Source organism: Siniperca chuatsi, linkage group LG14 (assembly GCF_020085105.1).
Source record: "Siniperca chuatsi isolate FFG_IHB_CAS linkage group LG14, ASM2008510v1, whole genome shotgun sequence".
Classification (NCBI taxonomy): Eukaryota; Metazoa; Chordata; class Actinopteri; order Centrarchiformes; family Sinipercidae; genus Siniperca; species Siniperca chuatsi.
In genome coordinates, this window is record NC_058055.1 from 17,516,920 (window position 1) to 17,542,838 (window position 25,919).

Genomic DNA, 25,919 nt, shown 5'->3' on the forward strand with positions numbered 1-25,919 from the left:
GCGGAGAGCTGCTCAGAAGCAGCACAATTAGCCACAAGGACACTGAGACATTGTTCTCTTTCTCTCCATCCACCTCTCCTCTGCCTTGTCATTTATACAACTTTCTCTGTATCTGTCCCGTCCTCTGGTGCACGTTAATATACAGTGAATATACAAAACAGTGGGGACACTCTTTTTAGTAAGTGCGAAAAGAGAAAGAGAACATGACACTCAAGCTGAGAAGGTTTTTTTTAGGATTGAGGATTAGGATTTTAAGTGTGGATTGTGCAAATGTGGCCGCAGGTCAACGTTGAGTGGATAACCCCAATATTTAATGTTAGATATGATAGAAAAACTCCTGATGTATTTATTCTTTGTTGAAGTGAGTGAGTAATTCTGCTGTACAATATGCTAAGTGAAGTTCATCACTCTGTTATGTACTAAACAGGACTAGTGGGCACAAATTATGCAAAGTTTTAGTTTTATACAAATTTGATTTACAGACTGATCTGCTGCATCAGAATTAGGACAAGTGTATTTTTAAAAAGTATTCAGGTGAGACTATATGAGCAGGCATATAGTGTCCACCTGATGTCTTAGACTGATGGCCAATGAGCACAATTAAAGGATAATTACTTAAATGAGTACACAGTTATCATTTTTTTGTAACTGCCATCAAGAGTGACACATAGAAGTGTTTTCTGATCTGACGCCCCCATCGGCAGGACGACATCATTTGTGTGTGTCTTCCAAAACGGTTACAAATCAATTACAATTACAAAATCACTGTTGGAAAACTAAATCTGTTTTATGATCTGTCAGCGCTATGGTTAAGGTTTGGTTAGGTTTAGACACAAAAATGATTTGGTTAGGTTAATGGTGGTCATGGTTTGTGTTAAAATTACTACTTCATTAAGGTTAGGGGATCCTCGTCATTATGGTTTTATCCTTTAACGGAGGGACTGGAGGTGGACTCCCTTGCTCAAGGGAACCTCAGCTATAGTTGCTAAATTAATGGAGAAATCCCATCCACTTTCCCCACCCACAGATTTTGAATCAGTACCTTCCACAACACAACTGAAAACTGAAAAAGTTGAAAAGTAGGCAAATCTAAGCATTTGGAAGTTTCACTCTGTCTCTTTTCCCTGCGTCCCTCTCAACCCTCTAAACCTGTTTGCTTCAGGAGTGTTGGACTGACAGTACTGGGGCAGAGCTGTACAGCCCTGGCTCTTTTTTTCCCATCTAGCTGCCGTGACAAAGCACAGTGTTTTTCCTTCGGATTGGGGGTTCTGGGCACCACACCTTATTAACATACAGTAGACATGTAACAGATGCCTGGCACCAGTGTTTGCTGTAGGATAGTTTCTAGCTGTGTTGGGCGTGTAATTTATGTTCTGAAGCCAAATAAAAGGGAAGACCATGAATTCACTGCTGTTACAGTATACTGCATTGATACTATATGTTTGACAGTTGTGCTCTTGTGTTATCTGTGTATTTGTTTATGTTTTTCCAGATTCAGTATCTAATAGCAACCTATGCTTTCCTATATCGTCCTATCCTTACTTACACCTTTGTGTATTGAGCGGTGTACTCATCTCAACCTCTCTTTTTTTTTTAAATTACTTTTTTATGGCATTTCTGCTTTGTCAGAATATAGACTGTGGAAAGATGTCTGACCTCCTGATGTGCTATCAGTGTCATATCTATTCTTTTGTTCCCATATGGCTCAGAATCTGTTTGCTGTGCATATCACGTTTTTAGAGGAAGCAGTAAACACTTTTTTATACCATATTCAAACAATGCACAGCGGAATATCTGTAAATATAAAAACAAATGCACTAAAGAAGTCTATAAGTTCATTATAGATATGCAGAGATCTCCTAAACTTTGCCTTTTAAATCCTACACGTCTAGTAAACTCTAGACAGTTACAGCATAGTAAAAAGTCTCATTTTGAAGGAGATCGGGAAAACCACAAGTTTATAAAGAAGTTTGATAATTTATGTGCTTCTGCATCTTTTTCTGCATCCTTAACACGGTTGTTTGTTAATGTGAAGTGTGTCTGACCTTTGTGGTGACTTTTTAAAAAATGTGACTTGACCATTTTCTCCTACAATACATCCACCCACCCTTCATTGCCTTTAGCATCCCTTAGTATTTAACTGCTTTAACGGTTTCTCTCTCCTCCAGGTGGTGGTGAAAACTCGCACAGAGTACCAAACAGAGAAGAAGAGGCTGAAGGTTCCCAAGGTGGAGGAGTTCACCATCAGCTTTACTGACGGGGTGTCTGAGAGACTTAAGGTAAGAATTAATGTATTTGATGTGATGAATGAAAATGAGGGATGTACTGATCCGAAACGCTGGATCGGTATCTGAACCGATCCTGACCTTATTAAGGTATAGGCCATGATGTAAATACAGTTTCTTTGTCAGTATCATTATAAAAATTCTCTATTTCCGTTATCAGTTGCGTTCAGTGCTGGTATGAGTTCGGTATCGTGAAAGAAAAAGTTGTATCGTTGCGTTCCTAAAGAAAACATACCGTACTACTTGATTCAGCAGTATAATGGGTGTCCAAGTAGAACATTTCCTGTGTGTGGGTTGAGGTAATATTTGGCTCTAATTAGAAGCAGTTTATTTATTCACCTGACATTTCCCCCTCGGCTTACCAAAATTAAATGTGACCAGGTTGAACAGCCAGTTTGGTTTAGAAATACACCTGCAATTGACAGACAGTTTGCTGTGTAAATACTCAGGAGGTAGAGATGCAAGCAGAGCTGCAGACAAACAAACGGAAGAATTGGTAATGATATGATCATGCAAACTGATTTACTCAAGAACTGTACTTAAGTAAAATTTTGAGGTATTTGTAATTTACTCCATTTTATGTTACTTTATACTTCTGTCTACATTTATTTGACAGATATAGTTACTAGTCACTTTACAGATTAATATTTTACTCAACAAAATGATGATAAGCTTATAAAATACAACACATTGTTAAACCAGCGGTTCCCAACCTTTTGGCTTGTGACTCCCATATAAAAAATAGTGTCTGATTAGGGCCCTTTGCCACATTTCAGATATCTATGAGTTGTAGATACATTTCCCCATCTAAACTTCTCAAATGGCTTCATTTAAACATTGGCTTCAGGCCCAAAGAGATGAAATTATTCATTATTTCACAAAAAGGCAAAGATTAGAGAAAAGATCGGACCAAGTTGTACCAGGTCTGTTCCAGTCTGGGTCACTTGGTGTTGATAGTCGGCAGATAAAATCATAAAGTGTGTGATATGTAAAAATTCGAAACTGAAGTCAGGTTCAGGTTCAGTTGCTGCCAGTTGTTCTCATAAAGACTTTTTTAAAAACATGTTTGATATTTACGACCAATGACGTCACTTGTGTGTTGCCCGAGGGAGACATACCGTTAAATAAACAGCCCTACCTAAACTGAAGTTAGCTTTGTTTTACAAAGTTCACTCACCTTTAATCTGGCCTTTTCAGCACAAGTTGCACTGCATATAAGCAGTGCAGCCTGCAGGTTGCCTTTCATGTTTGTTTTGGTACAAGAACACGAGACCATTGGCGTTCTTGCGGGATTTGCTGGGTCGTCTACTGCCAGAACTCCTTCTAGTATATTCACTCATTCGTAAGGTTTATCTGTGCAAGTTGGTGGAAATGATCTTTATGTGGTTTATTCAGTCTTTGTAGGTTTCACCTGCTCAAGTTTGTCCCAAGCTTAAAGTAGATAAACTAGCTCCACCTGAACCAGCTACAGTACAACAGTAAAATGCTGCTTACACGTTGTTGCATCAGTATTAAAATAAAATAAAATAATGTAATTTAAAGTTACTTTTGATAGTTTGAGTATATTTTGCTGATCATACTTCTGTACTTTTACTTAAGTAGAATTTTGAATGCAGGACTTTTACTCTGAGTGTTTTTACATTGTTGTATTGCTACTTTTACTTACGTAAAGGAGCTGAGTACTACTTCCACCACTACTCTTCCCTGGCAAAGAGCAGGACAGGTGACTTCAGCTGTGTGTGTGAATCACTGAGTTACCTTTCCAAAAACATCTTCATCACCCAGGCACTGTCTGTTCTATTCACCTGTCGTTAGGGGAGACCAAAGAGAACTCACGTTGTCATGGCAGCAAAGAAAACCTCCCTCCATGGCAACCCTGACAGAGAGCAAGAGAGAGAGAGGTGCGCAAGCAGAGGTGTGCAAATGTACGTGTGTGCGCACGTGTGTGTGTGTGTGTGTAGATGAGAGATGTGACACCGGCCTGAAAGGTCCTTCATAACAGAGGAGAAGAGAATTAGATATCAGACACCAAAAGAGGCTGTCTGGATGAGACACAGTTACATGCACACACACACAAACACACACACACACACACTATATTCACACACTGCTTCACTGAAGCTGCAGCAGAGCACGTAGCCAAGGTTAAGTAGAAAACTGCATCACTTGGGCCTCTACAGCACACCAAAGCAATGAGCTCAGTGTCTTGGAAATAGCAGCATCGGTGGACAAACATGTTAGGAATCCTCTGTGTAGAGAAAATATCTCCCTTATTGATTTCAAATACAGCCATATGAAAGGGAGGAAGTCCTCCAGCCTTTTATGAGCTATACTTGACATCATACAGATTAAGCAGGGATAGGAGTGGGTGATATGGATAAAATCATCTGCAACAGTAAATGTAATATACTGTTTTTGTTAAATCACAATATAGATATACAGTATACAGTACTATACTATGGTACATTCTTTGGAAATTCAATTGAGAAACTTTTTATGTGCAATAAAAGACGGAAATGTCTGTTTTGGACTAATCTAATGAATTTAATACCTGAACAATCGAGGTACTTCATCTCATTGATTTGCAACATTGCCTACAAAAGCCTAATACAACCAGAGATATTAAAGGGAGAGCTATGTTAGTATAAATTGTATAGTAAAATCTCTGACAGTTGATTAATCATCTCAACCATGTACAGAGATTAGCACTTGAAACGAATACTAAGAGGACAGAGGACGGAGGTGTTAAGTGCTTACATTTTCTAGATTTTTAATAGGCATAGTAAAAGCTACATTAGTCATTACTACTAGCATAACACACCTGAAAACGGTGGAGTTGCATTGTGGGTAATGTAGAGGAAGCCTCTCTTTTGCAGAAATGCACTGATCACATTCACACCTGGAAGCTGCCCAGTACAACCACAGTCTGATCTGCTGGCCACTGAGCAGCTCCACTGGCCTTGCTCAAGGGCACCTCAGTGGTGGTAATAAGGGAGGCACTGCTTTCCCCACCTAGATTGAATTGACGACCTCCCTAGCACAAGCTTGCTTCTCTAACCTTTAGGCCACCACTGCCCCTTGTGTCGACAAATGAGTCAAATATACATATTACACAGTAGGAGTGCAATGCTAAATCAGTGGAGTACTCCTTTAGGATACACTTGGCAGGAGTTTTGAAAACTTGTGGTTGTGTGACACAAAATGTTGCGGCAGATTTTACTGTCATCTCTGGCTCACCACACCATGTCAGCTTTTCTTAGGCAGAAATGCGTTTTCAGCCTGTGTGATTTTGTGCGATGTCGGTTGGTTTTGGGTGCTCGACTGAACCGCTTGCTTTGCTTGACTGACGGAGCTGATTCTGCAGGCACACAGGCATGTTCACACACACACACACACACACGCACATGCACACACACACACACACACACACACACACACACACACACACACACACACACACACACTGTGTGCTGTGCAGTACAGAGCAAACACTTCTGGATGAAAAGCTTGCACATCTCTTCTCTCTTCAAAGCTTTGCAGATTGTGTTGATGGATGTAGAGCTCGGAGTGTAAAATGCTCTCTAATCTGCCCTCCCTCACTGCCTTGCTCCTGCTTACCACTCTCCATCCTTTTCTCCACTTCTATCTCCTTCCATGCTGTGGCTTTCTTTTCTCTCCTTACATGTTTTTGCTCACTGTATTGCTTTTCCCTTTTTGATTTAAACTGCTTTATTTTGAAATGCAGTGCAGTTGGTTTTATGAAAGACAGGCATTTAGTTGCAGATTTTAATCCACAGTGACACATGTGGCCATGACAGTGTTATTGTGAACACAGAATGATCCTTCTCCAAGGAAAGCAGACAAAAAAAAAGAGCAAGTGGGGAAAAGGCAGAATGGGGGATTTTTTTTGGAGACATTAACTTAATATCCACAATTACCTAAAAAACAAAGCATCAAAAATATGAAATACAGTTATAATTTGGTGGAAGTAGGCATAAGAGCAGATATACAGTGATGGTTTCTCATGAGAGCGCCCTCCTCCCTGCTGTCTCTCCTTGACTCTCTCATCTTTTCCCTCCTCCCTCCATCCCTCTCTATTTCCCAGCGATTCCTCCCTTTGGACCATGTTCATGTGTCATCGCTTCCCGTGTCCCAATCCCCTCCCTCTTCCTCCCTCCCACTCTTGTTCTGTCCCTTGCCGCCTGCCTCTTACCCTCCTCCCTCCCTCCCTCTCTTTCTCCGTCTTTCTGATTACTCCCAGCAGACCTGAGATACAGCGTATTCCCTGCAGTTCGTTTGTTCCATGAACAAACCGAGGAGGGCACGTTTCCCCATTCATTAACTAGCTAAAATAATGCCAGACTGGACCTGGAGAGGTCTCAGTGACATGGAGTTCAGTCTGCTGACATATATAATGTTTGCAAAACCTCTCCTATAGCTTGCAAAATCATGTTAATATACTACCAATTTGCAACAGCAAATATGTTTAGAAAGAAATGTAATGCTTGCCAGGTAGTTTTTTTTTTTGGATCAATATAAAAAGGGAACAGATTTCCTAGAAATGTTGTTTGTATATGACACATCTGTGGCTTGGTTCAGGCAACAAAAGCACTTTGGCTAAGGTTAGGGAAATATTGTGATTTCAGTTAATATATATACATTCAATATAAATATACACGTCATGTCTTGTGCTTTAAGTTACTGTGGACTTTTCCTGTGCAAAACCAGACCATGATCTTTCCCTAACCTTAACACAACAAACATAAATATAAAAATATTTAATAATGCTGTAATCACTACAAGCAGATATTGTATTGCAAGATTGCATATTTTGGTTGAAAAAAAAAAGAAATATGTTGTCAGTGAACATTTTACTGATAAGTTCAGTATCAACATTTTTGCGACTTGCCAGATACGTCAATTAACAACATTTCCTCATCATGTTAATAGAAAACGTAATTACGTTTCCTTTAAAATGTATTTGCTGTTGTATTAGTTGTATATAAGTAATTTCTAAGAGACAAAATTGGAATGTAACACTTTGTGGAAAAGTTTCCAATGAACATAATCCAGGCAGCAATTACAAATTTCATCAAAGATGGATTATGCAAAACCATTTAGTGTGATATACTGTAAAGGTCATTTTTTTTAGAGGTTTTGTCAAAAATGTTCATGTTATGCGTTCTATCAGAATAATTTTTTTTTTTTAAACGCTCAACTGCAGACTTTCTAATAAAAAGAAAATGCCATGAAGAGCATCCCTGAAAATGAAGACTTGGAAGAGAAAGGATTAGTCTGGCGCAGTAGGGCAGGGATTGAGGGATGCAGGTGTAGAGACTGATGAAAGGGAGATTTAATTCGTGTTGTCCTGCTTGGTTTCTAGCTCACTCGCTATCCAGACAACATGGTGTACTTGGCCGGCTCTCGCCCCACGCACACACTTCAAGCCCACGTGCACACACCCACTCCTACAGGACGGACGCTCCCACTCTCCCAGACAATTGCCAACACAAACCACATCATGTGCATACACGCGCACAGACATGTACACACATAGACACAGGACCACATGACGTGACTGCCAAGCCGAACCCACTCGTGCCAACAGAAGTTAGCAGGCCTGTGCAGGTAACGGCGGGAGAGGCAGCCATTGTCCAAAACAATTATCCCATTATTACCTCCGCTTCTTCTTCTGATAAAAGCTTTGCTGCAATCTGCCGCCTCCACAGAAGGCCTTCACTGTTTGTCAGGTTGGAGGTAATTACTGCTGTGGTTCGAAACCTTGCACAGCCTCCTGTTCCACATATTATTTTTCCTTGTTTTGTATGGATGACTAATGGTACGCTGATTGTAAGGAGTGTTCATAGCCGTCGTCTGCTCTCAGTTAAACACCCACGCCGATGCGCACACACACACACACACACACACACACACACACACACACACACACACAGACATTCAAGTGAGCAATGGGGGAACGATTTACCTTCAGCACTAGTATTATACTCTGAACTCTTTGTGCTGTGGAAGGTGGGAGAACATTAGAAGGAGGGGAAGAGGGCGGATGCTTTTTTTGCTGATGTGGGAGCAACATCATCTAAACTCCTCTGCTACACTTGGAGTACAGCAGGTGTTATGAAAACAGAGATGATAATGTGTTTGTATGTGAGCATCAACTCCCGCTGTGGTCATGTATTTTAAAAAATCTATACATTTACAACTATTGTACACTGTATTCAAATTGTTTTAGGTTTTTACAGTTTCCCTGAAATATATTATTTTTGTAAAAAATAGTCGTTTTACCAGATTTTCATCCAAACCTTGTTGTGTTTCCTGCCGCAAGAAGAAACTGATGACTGCAGTTTACTCTAATCAAGGTCTTGTGATAATGGCAGGTCAGAATATGGTTCCAGTAAAAGAAAGGAGAGGAAAATGGGGGGCAAATGGGAATAAGCTGCTGGTAATGCTGATATATTGAGTCCCTCTAAGGAAGTAAAGAAACAATAAACAGTTATAATAAGAATAAACCACTGAGTCTTTGCGCTGCAAATAATATTTTTAAAACCTTATTTTGACTCTGATTCTTATACTGTTGATTTTTATCAGATTGTCACTTGTTTATTAAAAATCAAATATACACGTAAATTCCCAGATTCTTATTTTTAGCTAAATGCTAATGTCAGCATGCTAACTTGCACACAATGACAATGCTTACATGATGATTAGTAGCAGGTATAATGTTTACTGTGTTCACCAATTTAGTTTAGCATACTATCATTTGCTTATTAGCGCTAAAAACTCATCTGAGGCTGCTGGGAATGTCATTAGTTTTGCAGGTATTTGGTCATAAACCAAAGAGGACAAACTGAAATTCTGACCTAATAATAGTGCTAAAGAAAAGTTAAGGTTATTAAGGTTAAGGTTAAAGTTATTACAATTCCTCCTGAGGTGGACATGAATGTCTGTACCATATTTCATGCAATCCATCCAATAGTTGTTGAGACATTTCCCTCAAAACCACAAATCATCCTCATGGTGACATTAGAGAGAAAGTCAGGGGATCACCAAAGTCATTAGGATCCATCCTCTGGTCACCATGAATGTCTGTACAAAATTTCATGGCAATCCATCCAGTAGTTGTTGAGCTATTTCATACTTCATGCTTTCACTGCCTCACTCAGATGTAAAATATAGACAAAATATAGTTAATTTTAGGATTTTTTTCCTGGGTTACATTCAGACGCACATATAACAGTGGATATGTGCTGCATTCAAAAGAACTCAGTGAATTCAGCCAGGAAATTTTCATCAGAAAAAAATAAACAAACAAACAAAAAGAAAATATGCCTACAAGAAACTCTGTGTTGTTTTCCTTATGGGAGATTATTAAAAGTATTTGCACCACTATATGCTTCTTGCAGATCCTTCAGTAACACATTGTAGGAGATGCATTAGCTGATTACATTTATGGACAGACGACCTAAGTCATATGTGCCCAACTGCTATCTATATATACTATCAGTTTTCTTTTTTCACACATTAGAACTAATTTTTTCAGGTTCTGAGCTGACTTAATTGTAGTGATCGTATTGCAGTAGTATTATCTGCACCTCAGCAGGTTTTGGCCAAAGGCAGCTTGAAAGTAATTGGTAAGAGAGATGAGGGTTTCATAACCTGTTCAGGGATTCAGCCTGGCAACCATACTGGCTCCTTGTTGTAGTCTCTTTCCTTCCTCTCCTTTCACCTATATCATTCACTCTCTCTCCATCACGTCTTTCCTCCATCTTGCCTCCTTTCACCCTCTTTTTTTCAATCTCACTTTCCATCGTGTCATAACAAGCCAACAATCAGTGGCAGCATGCTCACACTCTCTCATCTAACTCAGTTCTGGGAAGCATTTTACATCACAAACACACACACTCACTGTTCCTGTTATAACCGTGCCAGCTCCTACTGGCAGATATTCACAGACATCTTATTGTACAAAATTGGCTTCTGATAAAATTAGCTAGCCAGATGCGATCCCTAGATCCTACACCCTTGGTGTGCACACACACACTTTTGAGTTGCTGACTGTCATTGTTAAGTTCAGGCTGCGATGTTCAGTTTAGGCCTCAGCTGAATATCATGGTTGTATTGGCTTTAAGTAAGCAAGAAAATCAGTTATCAGTGTCAAACAGACAGGGAGAGGATGCTGTAAACGGGCTGAAAACCATAAAACTTTGTAAATTAAAACCAGCATACAGCTGGATGGTGCCATACGTGTGTCTTCATGCTCCACTGAACCACAAACACAGTCCTGGTTAAGTCAGTCTGCCATTCCAAAGGCCTCAAAGCTGACTCACGCCTGAGTCATTTGTCACTGCAAAGAGGTCCCCCATAACAGCTGCCATATGAGACACACAGACAGCTACTTAGAAAGGCTGGACGGACAAACAAATCGTAATCTTCAGGGCCAGATAGAAAGGCAGACAGATAACAACAGAGACAGACATCGCTGCTGCGTGAGTGATATTTGGGATGCTTTATAAAAGTACAGATGGCTCCTGTTCTGCTCTACTTCTTGTTTCAGATCCCTTATCAAGCAGCACCTCAAGGGACAGAAGACTTCAATCACTGTCTGCCTATCAATCTCAGCATATCAGTGAATATAGTGTATATATAAATAATCTCTTTTACCCATTCAATACACGAGAAACACTTGAATGGAATTCTAACTGCGTGTCCTAGTTTATCTCAAAGGTCAAGGCAAAGAGAAATGTGTAATTATAGAAAAAAAAAATACTGAATCCATCTAACACTGAGTGTGTTTTTATACGATGACATCCAAACTCTATAATTGGACCTAATAACTCAGTTGTCAGGGGTTGCCAAGACTAAAAAGGATGATGGCCAACAAGTCCATGCAGTCTGACAGCATTAAATCTCTTGGCACATGCATTCATATGCAGCCTGGTTTGTTTAAATGTTCTGTATCAGTCAGATTTCATGATTTTGTTTTCAAATCCACCACAGCTCAGGATAGGAATGATAACAGTCCATGATGTCCTGTATTTTTCTTTATCACAACACCCTCTAATCCAATTCTATTTGACCAATTACTTAGTGAGGGGAACGAATCGAGTCACAGTTTCTTTAGGTATTAATTGGTTGGTCGTAAACTGCCTGTGAACATAATTATTCTCCATGTCTTTTGTTTTGATAGCTAGCAGGATGTCCCTAAAACTTGTGTGTAAAACTTGCATATTTCAATAAAATTTGGTGGAAAATTAGACCATTGCCTGAGGAAAAGGATAATTAATGTCTGGTGCTGATCTAGCAATAATCTAGAAAAGTTTTTCTTAACATTGCAAAATAGGGCATTTTAAAAAATGCTTAAATGTGTTAGAATAATGCATTTTTAAGATAATGCAGAATGTTGCTTGGCTGAGTGCTTTCTAGTTTTTCAAAACACCACTAAAAGTATATGGAGCCAATACGGTTTTTAACAGCTTACAAAAGTACTTTCAATAAAGACACGCAAAATACACAGAAACAAGGTGACAGTGAAAATAAAAATAAAAGGACAGCTACAAATATTAAGACATACCCAGTAGGGTTTGTGAGATATAGATCACGAAAAATGACGTTTCAGCAAATACCAGTTCAAGTCACAAAGCCATCCAGTGGTTGTAGGAATTATTAATCTTGTCTGTCAGGACCAAAGGAGGACGTAGTGTGACGTTTTTTAGTCCGCAAAGGGTGGAGGTAAGTGTGGATGGATGCTTTAACAAAACGCTGGACTTTGATACGTTTGCTTCCCGTTTCCTACCAACAGTCAATGTTGTTTTCTTTTAGCCATGACCTCGATCATTACCTAACCTTAACGAAGTAGTTATTTTAACTAGGAATGCACCAATCCAACCTTTTCTCTCCCTCGTTGCAATTTAGGATATCTGCCTATACTGAGTACCAATCCAATGATGCTCTCTTTTACCAAATGATATGTTGTTACCTTTAGTCTCTTCCATGATATGTAGGACTAAAATGTAATCTTTTAATTGAAGCCCTGTGCTGATATAATGAATCGAAGGCAGATACAGTAAGACTCAAAGAATAAATTCCTGCTGTGTCTCATGGCCTGTCAATATCTGTTCATGTTGCAACAGTAGAAATGGAGACGTAAGCCCAAGAAAAAGCCAGGCTTTGATGTTTCCATGTTAAAAATGATAAAGTGAGCGGCCATTGTGCTCCCTGTCCTGAGCCAGAGTCCTTCACTTTGCTGCTGTTGATCTGACAAGCTGAGCCGTGGGAGCAATTAGGAGACAGAAAGACTGTGATGACCCTCCACTTCTCACTTCTCTGTTGTTTCCTCTCACTTTAACCTTGCGATCGACCCACCTATCTCTACTGTTACTCATGCTACTCATGTTAAGACTCTGATAAGTGGGAAAACATGCTGATAAACCACATATTCTGAACGTGCTGTGTAAGAGCAAGTGTGTTGGCTGACATGCTTGGCCCTCCTCACTTTCAACTGATTGTGAAATGGTAAAAATGGCATAGTGACCTTCCAACAATGATTAGGGCAGCGGGCAGCTTATAGTCTCTTCCCATCATCTGTTTTACTCCTAAAGCTCTTCTCTACAAGACAAATCCTCACACTCCCCTCTCCCCACTGAATCACATCCCTCTCCAAAATCTCCCCATCTATTCTCTCTAAGTACGAAAATCCTTTTTATCTGTCTACTCAACTTTTATTTCTCACATTTCTTCTCTGAACACCTTTCAGTTGTTTGCATCTAATGTTGGCTGATCCAATGCCTGAAGATAATTTTAGTTTAGTACTCACTGTAAATTACTCTGGATAAGAACATCACAGAAATACATAAAATGTTGTAAGTAACGCTAGTATATACAGACATTGAGAGAGACTGCTACTACTACTACATTTTTATATTGCAACTGAGAAATAAGATGTTTGGAAGTGCTTTAAGGTGCAATAACAAGATAAAGCAACCAGTCACAAACATATAAATATTAAAAATAAAATCCAAGAATTTAAATGAAATTCTAGTTGAGTTTGAAAAACTAGTTGAGTTAAAACATAAGACAAGAATTTTGTAATTTACTAAACGTGGGGCCTCTTAGAATCCAGTATTTCAGGTCATTGCAAGAGATCTCACAAAAATGTAATCTGAATTAAATGTAGTTGTGGAAAACCAAGGGGAAAAAAAACACGAAAAAATGCGAAAACTTTAATTTCAAGTCAACTGTCAACATGACAAACTTACACACATACAGAGATATGAAGTAGCAGCCCTGCACATTTACTCGCAAACACACATACACACACACACACACACACACACGTACACACAAACACAGCTGTCTACATGGTGAACATATGCAGGAACATAAAAAATACCCAGGAGACTGAGAGCTGGGGATACATTAGATTAATGAACTTTGTCTTGTGATATAAACAACTGTTTAGAGGTGTGCTAAGTATGCTGTGTGTGTGTGTGTGTGTGTGTGTGTGTGTGTGTGTGTGTGTGTGTGTGTGTGTGCGTGTTGAGAGGCGGGCCCCATCATTATTTAATATCTCCTCTCCCGCAACATCTTCGTCTAGCAGAGTAGGAGCTGATTAGCAAATCTAATCCAGATGTTTAATGTCTCCTCGGAGACTCATTACTGATTCATAATGAGCGTCTGTTTGTGTGTGCGCTCGTGTGTTCAGATCATATTTTAGGAGCAATTGAGTATCATGTCCCTGGAATAGGAGGTTTTGCTGGGTTGCAGCATTCATTGTGCTCTTGTTTATGCATTTTATGTCTTTGTCTCTTTCACCCTTTCTTTCTTTTCTCGTTTCTGCCATTTTAAGCCCACCTGCTCTTTGACTTGGAGTCTATACCCTGAGAGGACGTTCTCCTCTGAGCGGTGTCTCCAACCAATATGGCAGCGTGTGCTCCGACAAAACCTTTGAAGTTTTGTCTCCATAGAGACCTTGCTTAATTGGGATACATTAGCATAATTTGCATCTATCTGCTGCTGAACATGCACAGTCTGACTCGGTGCTGAACTGGTGGATTCTGTGTGCATGTGCGAGAAAGACTTTTGATGTTCTTTAATGACACATCTTACTACAAAACAGCGGTGGAAGTAAAACAAAAAATCACAATTACACTATCTATATAGTATACACACACACACACACACACGCCCAGAAAACAGCTTTAGTATTCCAATAGAGTCAGACGCTCTCATTGTACATTTAGCCTCATGTAGCCCCCAAACATTTCTAAAAAGCGTTATTCCTGAGGCCTGAGCTTCACTAAAGCTGGAAAGATAATATGAATACATGATACGAGAGCTGATTATAATCCTAACTTTCCCATAAAACATGTTTTTGGAGATTGCAAAGAGCCTGTCTCTGAAATATGGGCCAAGTCACCATGGACAGTCAGCACGTTATCTTCTAGTGTGCAGGATCTCTCGTCTCCCAGCCAAGCATCAGAGCAGTTGGATCCGTCATGATTACATCAGAAAACGTTTGATTTGTATGAGTCAAATTGGCTGATATGGATGTGATCCTGTGGTTTAAGATGATAAAAAAAAACATTTTTGAACTGAGATGACCATAATCTGCACAAATCAGTTGTTAAACATGTGATGCTTGCACTTGTGGGTGGTTGGGATTTTTAAAGTCTGGTAGTTTGTTTCTGGCTGGTATATATCTCCCTTTTAGCTTGGACACACAATCTGCAGGACGCAGAGCTCTCACTTTGTTCCTGCAAGTCAGTGCGAGGGCCAACCTGGTCTGGTTAAAAAGAAAATTCAGCAACTCTTAATGCGCTTTTAAGGAGGAGGCTGCAGAGGACGTTCAAGTACAAAGTGTTTGAAACTCATTCACCTCTGGATGAGCAGACTTGCAGAGAGGGAGATTATATTTGTTCATACCAGACAGAATTTAGTTGTTAATCCATAAACAGTTTTTACCTTGTGCTTTTATGTATTTTTTATATGTGGCAAAGAAGGCTTTACTGAATGAGTTGTTTTCTTTGTTGCATGCGAGTGACCTTACATGAAATGGTAGATCTATAATAAAATCCCCTCACATACAAAGAAAAACAGCATGGGCACTGCATAAGTATCCTCTAAGCCCATGTTCTTTTCATTGTTTTTGGTAAACATTGAACAACCTCACAAAACCTCCTGCAAAGGTCTGAGGGAGACATGCTCTTGTGTGCAGACCTCACCTGACCTGAGATGCGATCAACCCAGAGGAAAATCTTGTATTTTGTCAGGTTGGCATTTTAACAGTTTGCGTTTCCATCCGAGATGCGATGCATCTTGACAGCGAAGTGTTTGTACTTTGTTGCCACACTACTGTAGCTGTGCTTGTCTCAACCGGATAGCCGGTCCTCAGGAGCCCAAATCCCACGTAGACGGTCTCCTTGACATCCCTCTACTCCATCTCAGGTACTCCGCTCTGAGGTAGCTGGCTCCCCAAAGATTTCTGCTTTGTTCCACTGACTAAAAACAAAGAGAGCTTTGCACTGAGATCCTTTGGGAGGAAAGACACAGTTCACGCGATTATCAGTCACCACTGCAAGAAGTATCCTAGAAGAAAATCAATGAGAAAGGTGTGCGCTTCTCACATACAGCAGAAATGTCTCCAGAAATATCAATTTAGTCAAAAAAAGTGTTTTTCTCTTGAACTTTGGCATCATGCTAGTATCTGAACATTCAACAATTTAAAACCACATTGATGGAAAGTAACTAAGTACATTTACTCAACTACTGTATTTAAGTATTATTTTCTGGTTTTACTTTACATTTTATGCTACTTCATACTGCTACTCCACTGCATTTCAGAGAGAAACTACATTTATGTAACAGCTACAGTTACTAGTTAGTTTTCATATTAAGATTTTACTTAAACAAAACATATACTAAGCTTATAAAATGCAATGCATTGAAACGATTAAACTAGTGGTTTTCAACTTTTTCTGTGGGGCCCTTTGTCACCTTTCAGATGTCTATGAGTTAGCAGTTCCACCAAAAGTAGATTTCCCCTCTAAACTTCTCATGATGGTTTTATTTAAATAATTTTACCAGGCTTCAAAGGGGTCAAATTATTCAATAAATCACAGCAAAAGCAAATATTATAGAAACGTCCAAGGTGTGAATACAAAGTTGTGTAGCAGAACTTTGTTTTTCTTCTTTCCTATACATTAATCATCTCATGACCCCTCAGATTTATCTTGTGACCTTTTGAAGGGGGCCCGGACCCTCCAGTATGGGAACCACTGGACTAAACTACAGAAGTGTAAAAAAAGTAATTAAAACTAGCTCTACCTCAACCAGTTACAACAGTAAAATATATTATTGCATTAGTATTAATCAAATAATGTAATATATATAAATATATCAGTCAGGGGGCCATTTTTCTGCAGAACAAGTACTTCAAGCACATTTTGCCTATAATACTTCTGTAAGTAGGATTTTGAATGCAGGACTTTTAATCATAGTGGAGTATTTTTATACTGCTGTTTTGGTACATTTACTCAAATGAACTCTCCCACTACTAAAAAACCACAAGGTTTAAAAATATCTTCCGGAGCCCAAATAACCCCCTTGTCCCAAACTGCTTTAGTTCTTTATTAAACTTTTATGGAATGTTGTATTATAACTTAAATTTTTTTTTTTTTTTGCACCATTTACCTAATGGCCTGCACATTTATATTCCATGTACGGTGGGAGAGCAGGTAGGGGCTCTGTGTTTTGCTCAAGGACACATAGGGATCAAACCTGTGACCTTTCAGTTATCGGTTGTAGTTTCCAACCACTTGCCCTAACAGGCATGCTGTCACCCACCTCATTAATTTCATCATTACAAAACTGCCTTAAGAGGATAAGAGAATATTTCATTTACATTTTTATGTAGCTAGCTGATCACTGATTTAAATGCTTATACATGTGATGAATAGGTGAGGGCTTAGTGTCTCGATTAGACACCTCAGTGGGACTCTGTTCCATCTACACTGCTGAATCTCGAGGCTATATTGGTTGGTGTGGTTCCACAGGGAATGGATGAGGAACAGTTTTTACTTTTTTAATGTTTTGAACTGAATATGAACAGTTTTATTTCTGACATCACAGTTAAGATTACGGCTGCAACAATTATTTTAATTATCTGCTGTTTATCTGCTCTATAAATGTAGCAAAATGGTAAAAAAATATAAAAAATAAAATGCTCATCACAAGTTCCCAGAGCCCACGATTATGTCTTCAAATTACTTGTTTTGTCTGGTCCAACTGTCTGCCCTGCAGATATGAAATTTACAGTGATATTAAACAGAGAAAAGCTGTAAATCTTCACATGTGAGAAGCTGGAACCAGAGAATGTTTGCCATTTTTACTTGACAAATACAAGTTTTTCACAGAAGAGATTTTGACATGTCACAGTAGGAAATGACTGAATTCCATTTAGCTGCTTCAGTTTCAGGGTCCTGGTATTGTCCATGCTGGCTCACTGTCACACTGTCATGACTTACTGGCAAATCAACAGTTAAAGGATAATTAAAATTACAATTCACCTTGTGTCCTATTTTTTTTGTTTTTGCCATTGTTTTTATCTGTTGTTATAACACGTACTCACCAACTTGATTGCTGACATACGGGTGCACGGCAACATCACTAAAAAGAAGTAATTTGGAGGAAGACACTCAGGTGACAGGTTGTAAGCAAGCCAACAGTTTAGAATATCAGATTACCTAAATCACAGTATTTGTGGGCGCGCTTGTAATTTTGGTAATAATACCTCCTCAGGAAAACAGTTGAATCATATTATATGGATTTATAATAAGTTCGGCTAAACTGAAGGTTTGTTTACAAACTGACTGATTATCTGACTTCTCATGTTTCTTGCCTATTCTGACTTCTTTTTAATGATATTGCTGCTTTCTGAGATCTCAGAAAGTGAGTGAGCACAACATTTTTATAATGGATAAAATCGATGGCTAAACGTTTGAAAATATGAGCCAAATTGTAATAACCCAGAATGATGCTTTAAGGGGGAATTCCCACTTGGCTATCCTTTATTGTTGGACGTTCAGTGTGGTGGACATATACTGGCTTTTGCTGCGATCTGACCAGTGACCTTTAAGCTTTTTTATTTTTTTAGGGGAGGCTTTCTCTCCGCACTAGCTCACCCTGTCACCACGTTCATTAATTTCATTAATCAACAAACTTCCCTAAAGGCATTAGAGATTATTACAGCCAAGATAAAATGTAGTTAATATTAGAACATCATTTGATATTAATAGCTCTTTTTAATGCATGTAGCTCGACAAGGCTTCACTGTACTGTAGAGTACACAACGGAGTAGAAAATAATCCATGAAAACCTGAGGGATTGAGCTTCCTTTGTGCTGCTATTTAGAAGGTGTCAGAGGGGTAATAGGAAGATGAATGAAAAATAGTTGTTTATGCTTCATTCAGTGGTGTATTGATTGATGCATCAGCTGATATCCCATTGTGTTTGCTGCCCACCTGCCTGCCTCTCTGTCTGTCTGTCTCTGCCACCTGCTACCAAGAGAGGGAACGAGAGTCTCCATCTGCCCCTTGATCGCTATCACTCGCTCACTGTCTGCCTTTCGCTCGCTGCTTTATTGTCTCTGTCATATCTTCCTTTATTTCTCACTTTTCTCCCCCTGTCACTCAGTTATCTGTTTTTATCAGCGTCATTTTTCTCTCGCATCCCTCTCCTGTCACACCACCCTTGTCCCCTCCTCTCGCTCAGACACACACTTACATATTCTCCTCTTTTCCTCGAGTGTATGTGAGAAGGTGTCTGCTTCCCCATATGGCTTGTCAAGTTCCAGCAGTGAGAGTGTGGGTGGTGTGTTGCATTCTAACAAAGAAAGGCGTAAAAAAAAAAGGGAGAGAAATCATATGTCGAATGGTGGTGAAATAGGCTGTGAAGAAGCGTATCCATTTAGGAATCTGCCTTTGAACTTAAGATGCACTGTATAGCCATAAATAATTAAAGGGAAGTGTATTTTGTGGAAAATATGACTTGACTTATTTTCTACGATCCAGAGAGAGTCATTGTTAGAGAAAATAAGCAGGTGGTGTGTGTTAGGAAAGATGTGGGTAAACACGAACAATAGGTAGACTGTAGATGCTTAATCTGCAGTCAGAGATGAGAAAGCTGGAGAACAGAGGAACAATCCTACTGGATCTTTTATAATCTGGTTTGATTGTTTGTCTTTCTCCATAATACACAACTGTCTACAGCTGCAGACGCCTGTTTTTTCACTGATAGGACAGGAAAAAATATGTGCATCAAAATATGCAGCATATTAATTGTCAGAAAAATAGTCTGCAACAATTTTGATCAATTAAATGTTCATTTTGAAATAAAAATAAATACAAACATGTCTGGAGGGTAACTTGAAATTACATAAAAGGACAATTCAGCAATCTTTGGGTTTTGTAAAACATTTTTAGGTTTTTGACTGCTGGTCAGACAAAACAAGCAGTTAGATGACATCACCTAGGACTTCAGGAAATTGTGATTTTTCACTATTTATGACATTTTATAGCCCAAACCTTTTATTGATGAATCAAGAAAAAAAATCTGGAGCCAATCTTTGTTAAGGACACGTTGTTCTTAGTCCAAATTATAGCCGCATGCTGTACTTCTACCTGCAATCCAAGAAAAACAAACATCTGTCTGTTGTCTGTGTCACCCAGCAAACAGGATGATGGTTGTGTTGGTGGTGATAGTGGTGTAAGATGACTAATAACAAAACAGCCATAGCTACTGTATTCCACAGTTGATGTTGTGGGTGGGAGAAGCTGCCATGCTGGGAGATATCATAGTCTGATATTGATCAAAAAAGCATTATTCTCTTCTATTGTATTCTACTGTCATTTTTTCTATTGTGTTTATTTGCTTATGCTTCATGTGACCGCACCCTTGGCACAGATTCAGCTGATTATCTTGTCATAGAGGAATTTTGTGTCAGGCCAGTTGATGCTGGCAGATAAAAGTATGAATCCACTTCATGCATGGAAGGAGTCTTCATCCATCAGCGTTACCCTGACGACCTCCTAAGGTTTACTGTGGAGTTCAGCCAGATTATGAATAATGGAGAAAGGTCATGATAGATTTTTAACGGATTTGAACACCACATGGCTGCGGCTGCAACAGGGATTTTGGAGCTATCGTTTCTGTTACAAAGGGCAGGGTATGTTCTTGCCTGAACTGTTGCTCCGACTGCTGTTGAATCTACAATGAAAGTGTCATTGGATGTTAATATAGGCTATACTCTCCATGCCAAGGTTAATACAACTAATCTGTTACGTGTGTGTCATGTCATGACCTAATTTTAAACATCGTTAAAGAGTGGTCAGATAATATATTTTGTAGGAATCAGTTTCATTCAATAAAAAATCTATACTATTTCAGATGTACTGTAATACCCTGCTCTAATATTGTTTACATTATTGATTCAAGTGATGTTTCAGTTACAAATGTATATTTCTAAATATGGACTGGCTCAATAATGTCTTGTACATGATCATTTTGGATTTGTTTTGTAAAGTAAATGCAATATCCTACATTTAGGGCATACCTGTCATGGTCTATTTCTCTGTGGTATATTGCTTATCCAGGTGGCAGTCTTATGTATTAGCTAATCAGTGATGAGTACTGTAACCTGCCAAGTTCCTGGATGGGTGGGACTTAAGTGAACAAGAGACAGGGAGGAAAACGAGTGAAGACAGCATAGACTGAGATACAAAAATCTTGAGTATTCAAAATGTTGTCTTTGTTTTCGGTTTATTATCACAAGGGGAATTTAAAGGTGTGAACCACCTGTTTTGTAAAAAAAATATTTAATTTTGTTTTTAAAGTTACATCTTGTGGTTTTGCATTTCCTTATGTTGCTCATGTTGTGATAAGCATGGTAAGTAATGGGCTATAGTTGTTGCTAAGGTAATGCATGGGAGTTTTAGGCTCACCTTAACAGTATAGCTATTAAATAAGCTAACCAGGCTTCTCAGCACCCTAGCCAGAGTTAAATGCTCTATTTAATATTATAGCAGACCCTGCACCAATTCACCTCCCATGCACCTCCCAGTTAATGTTATGATGTATACCACAAAATGCTGAATTGAGTGGGAGGGCAACACAGACAAATAATTCAAATACATGCAGTTTAGTTGTGCAAAAGAGCAAATCTCGTCAGTCATTTGCGACTTAGGTCTTCGTTTCATGTGGCAAAGTTGGGTCTCTACATGCATAAAACACTCATTGCTCACTCCATTATATGAGGAGCTTTACAGTAATCCTTCTTCTTAATAAGCCATTTCATCTGCATCACTATTCAAAAAGGGGGTAAGGGTGGGTCTTAAGCAGTCATTCTACGTCTGTTGCCGCTCCAAAAGGCGGGTCACCATGACTTTAAATGCGTCCTTTTAATGTATTGCAGTGTGTGTGATGTGGGAGATGCAATTTACACAGAGTGTCAGCAGCAACCAAGGCTGAGAGTCGTGTCCCCCAGTTGACACCAAGTAAACAGTCACTTAGCTTGCGTGTCCCTGTCCACCCCCACAATGCTGATGGAGACTAATGATCACACCCATGTGTAATTGCTCTGACATCTCGCTGTGACAGATCATATAGAGAGCACTAAACTGGGAATGGCTTTAACGCCAGTCTGGAAATGAAAACAGGACATTAGAAATATTCATCCATTAACTCGCTCACTGGGATAAATCTGACTTTTTAATGGCACCTTTTTATTTTTGAGTGTGTGGGGAACATGCACACACGCAGATACAGGCATATGCATGCACCACACACATACCTACGGTGGCATTTATGACTTGGCAGACAAAACCATTTTTAAACACAGCTATCCTTTGCACTTGATTTGCATAATTCTAATTAAATGCTCGCTCAGAAGCACCCAATCAGGGTGTCAAGTAGAAAGTAGGAGGAAACAAATCCTTTTATATGTTAATCTGCTTTACTACGACATTGTCTCGCCTGCCAGGAAAATGAATATTTCACACTTCAAACTGCACAGAGGCATTCTTATTTGCAACAGTACGCAGAAATAAATGTGTTATTTCCATCATTTTATATTAGCTCCCCTTTTGGCCATTATTAAGCATTTTTCAGACTGCAGATGCATTTTGATTCTGTCCAAGTAAATACTGATAACATTTCATTGTTCCTTTTTGTGAAAACTGACCTGAGCATTTTAGTTTGTTCCAGTTTTTTTAATCATACATTTAGTTTAGACCAGCAAATTAAATACTTAATGACTTGAGTGCACTGACAGTCAGCACAGGTTTGGTGGCAGGAAGGATGCTGATTGATTCATGAGGCTGATATAAAAAACAAGATACCCAATGATTAAAACCCATTACATTTTCACCCACACGATCATCACACCAAAGTCATTGTGGATTGTCATTGACGGTTGGGCTGAATCAACATCAATATATAATAATATGGAAAAATGTATGCAAATCACAGATAAAATAATCAAATTGGTGTTCAATGCAACAATAACACAATAGAATAATTTCGTCACTAAGTCCTTGAGCAAGATGCCCAATTGTGTATGTGTATGCAAAAACATTTTCAAATGAATGTAATGTTATGATATTAGTCCACTGAAAGTCGATACACAAATGAATTATAGCCCTCTATGATTGTAGTCATAATTCGATAGGTCAGCTTTTTAATTCTTGCATATTAAGCTCACATCACATGACAAAATGTCACCGTCTGCATAACAGGAGGTGATATCTTTGAGGATTACAAGAAGATTTTGTGTAAGCTGAGTCAAGTCAGTTATTAACTTTAGTGAGCCTTGATCTTTCACTCTTGTAGGACATTTGTAATTTAATGAGGAGGGAAAGTTTGTTTGCATATTAATTTCACCATTATTTATTTAAGAAACCTAATTAAAAGTTCATAGGTCCTTTTTCACAGAAGACATTTGCATGTCACAATAGGAAAACACAGGTGTAGATAATAAAATCAATGATGGCTTAATTTCATTTAGCTGCTTCAGTTTCAGGGTCCTGGTGTTGTTCATGCTGGCTAACTGTCACATTGTCATGACATACTGGGACACTTGAACGGAACGGAGCCATCGATAATGTTGTTAGTAACACCTATGCTTTTCCTACTATGACAAGTCTGCTGTGAAAAGGGTCTATTATGCTTGAAGGCAAAGGTCTTGGTACATTATATATATGTGCCATATGGAGAGAAATCCTGTAGTATGCCTGTAGCAACACAAAAAGATACGGTAGAAAACAAGAACACAGCAGAATGGTTAAACAGCAGAGAAATCCTCCTCATGTGCTACTGATTCGCGTCACTGACTTGATGTATTATATTTATCCATGCATAGTGTCACAACCTGAGTCATCCATCACAAAGCTCAACAGGAACACCTTGCCTTGAGGAGCCATTGACCTCAGTCAGCAGCATCTTACTGTACCATTTATTAGGACTACACACACACACACACACACACACACACACACACACACAAGTGCACACACTCCATCTTTCTCGCTGTGTAACCCTAATCCTGCCTCACAATCCTCTTTTGCTCAACACACAAACTGACCAGCATTTGTCCTCCCTCCAGGTGACAATTCTGATCATCCTGGCCCTGGCCTTCCTCGCCTGCATCGTGTTCCTGGTGGTTTATAAAGCCTTCACCTATGACCATGCCTGCCCAGATGGATTCATTTATAAGGTAAGACCCATGAGTGGCCTGTGTTTAATTTTACAGCGTTAAAACACACCTATGCACAGATTAGTCTATAAAGTATTAGTATATATAAGTAAAAATGTCCACCACAATTTCCATCATCCCAAGGATACACCGTTAGATCACTAATTTTGTCTAACCAACAGTCTAAAACCAAAAGATATTCAATTTGCAATGATATAAAATGGAGAAAAGCGGCACATTTGAGACGCTTGCACTAGTGGCATTTTTGCTTGAGAAATTACTGAAAGGGTTAATCAATGAAATGATTTAGCCTCTTTATTTTCCATCAATTAAAGCAAAAGTTTGATATTTTGGGAGATACGCCTTATTTACTTTATGGTGGAGAGTTAAATGAGAAGACAGATATCACTCTCATATCTGTCCATTAACAATATGGAGCTGCAGCCAGGAGCCGGTTAGTTTAGTTTAGCGCACAGACAGGGTGAAACAGAGACAAAATCCACCTACCTACAACTCTAAAGCTCATTAGTTAGCATGTTATATCTCGTTTGTTTAATCCATACAAAAACCAAGTGCCAGAACAACAATTCGGCATGTTACGAGGGGTTATGTGCTGGACTATTTCTTGGCTGCGAACAGTAAGTTCCTAGAGTCTCCGCTGGTTGCTGGCCAAGAAATAGTCCAGAACATAACACCCTGCTTAACAACAACCAACTTATCATTCTTACACTTTTGTACAAATAAACAAACAAGATATAAATTTCACAAAATGTCGAAAAGGAATAGTTGGTTGATTAATTAACTAAAGGAATAGTTAAACACTAGAGTTATATATTCTCCGTGCCTAAGTGTCCTTGTGCAAGGAGCTGAATCCTCTCTGCCCTTCACTATCCCCCTCTCTACTTTCCCTCCTATCTAAATAAAGACTTAAAGGTGAGTGCACTGCCCAGTCTCCTGTGGGAGAGCAAAAAAATTAAAATACTCCCATCCTACTTTTGCTAATTTCTAAGGTCATGTTACAGGAAGAGGCTAACGAGGCTAATCAGTCAGGCAATCATTGAACAATGATATCAGTGATTTTGTTATGACCACTGTAATTAAGTGTAATTTTGTGATTTTGTTCCTTGACACAGAAGCCAAAGAAAGACACTCCATTAAGCTCTCATATGTCATTAGCCATGTCGACTATTAGATGAAAATTAGACTTACTGCCTATTTTACAATAATTACCACATTATGATCACTAACTATGATCCATATTTCTAAGGTCATGAAAGAAAATTTCCCATACAGCCATCCTTATCCAACAATCTGCTGTTCAGATATGTGCAGTATTAGTATTAAAAAGTTTTGTGGTATGTGGATGCAGATAGCCTCTCCTCTCCTCTCCTTTCCTGGTACTTATAGATTTCCGCTGCACTGCACTTATAACATAAGTTTCACAGTATTTTGTGAAAGGTCACCTTGGAAGTCTGTGTCTCTGGATAAATCTGGTCTTTTAGGTGGAATAAATCTAGTTTCAGGCCCACAGCCTCTGCAGGGGCTCTGACTGCAGTCTGCAGAGGTATTATTAGAAGTCACATGCACGTACGCTAGGTGCGAAAATGTCGATAGAGAAATGTACGCACGCATGCTCACACATGCAATATGCACCAACATCATACAACTGCACACAAGGTTGTGAATGCATACACACTGAAGCACATTCTAATGCTATACGGACTAACAAAAATACACTAATATACATTACAGTATAATGAGCCTCCTTCCCCTCTATATGTTCCTAAATAGAGCTGTACTATTTGCTTCAGTAATGTAAATGGTTTCTTCTATCTCTTCCCTATTCCCTCTAATAAAAACAAGAATGTATAAAA

General features: G+C 39.0%; 1 protein-coding gene across 1 annotated transcript in view; it reads left to right on the plus strand.

Annotated features, from left to right (window-relative positions):
- The window catches only part of nsg2 (neuronal vesicle trafficking associated 2), a 40,351-nt gene that overhangs the window by 11,481 nt on the left and 2,951 nt on the right, over nucleotides 1–25,919 (plus strand). Inside the window, exons 3-4 of the mRNA XM_044221944.1 lie at nucleotides 2,169–2,279; nucleotides 23,956–24,066. Of these exons, the coding sequence (XP_044077879.1) occupies nucleotides 2,169–2,279; nucleotides 23,956–24,066 (222 nt within the window). The remainder of the gene's footprint in view (nucleotides 1–2,168; nucleotides 2,280–23,955; nucleotides 24,067–25,919) is intronic.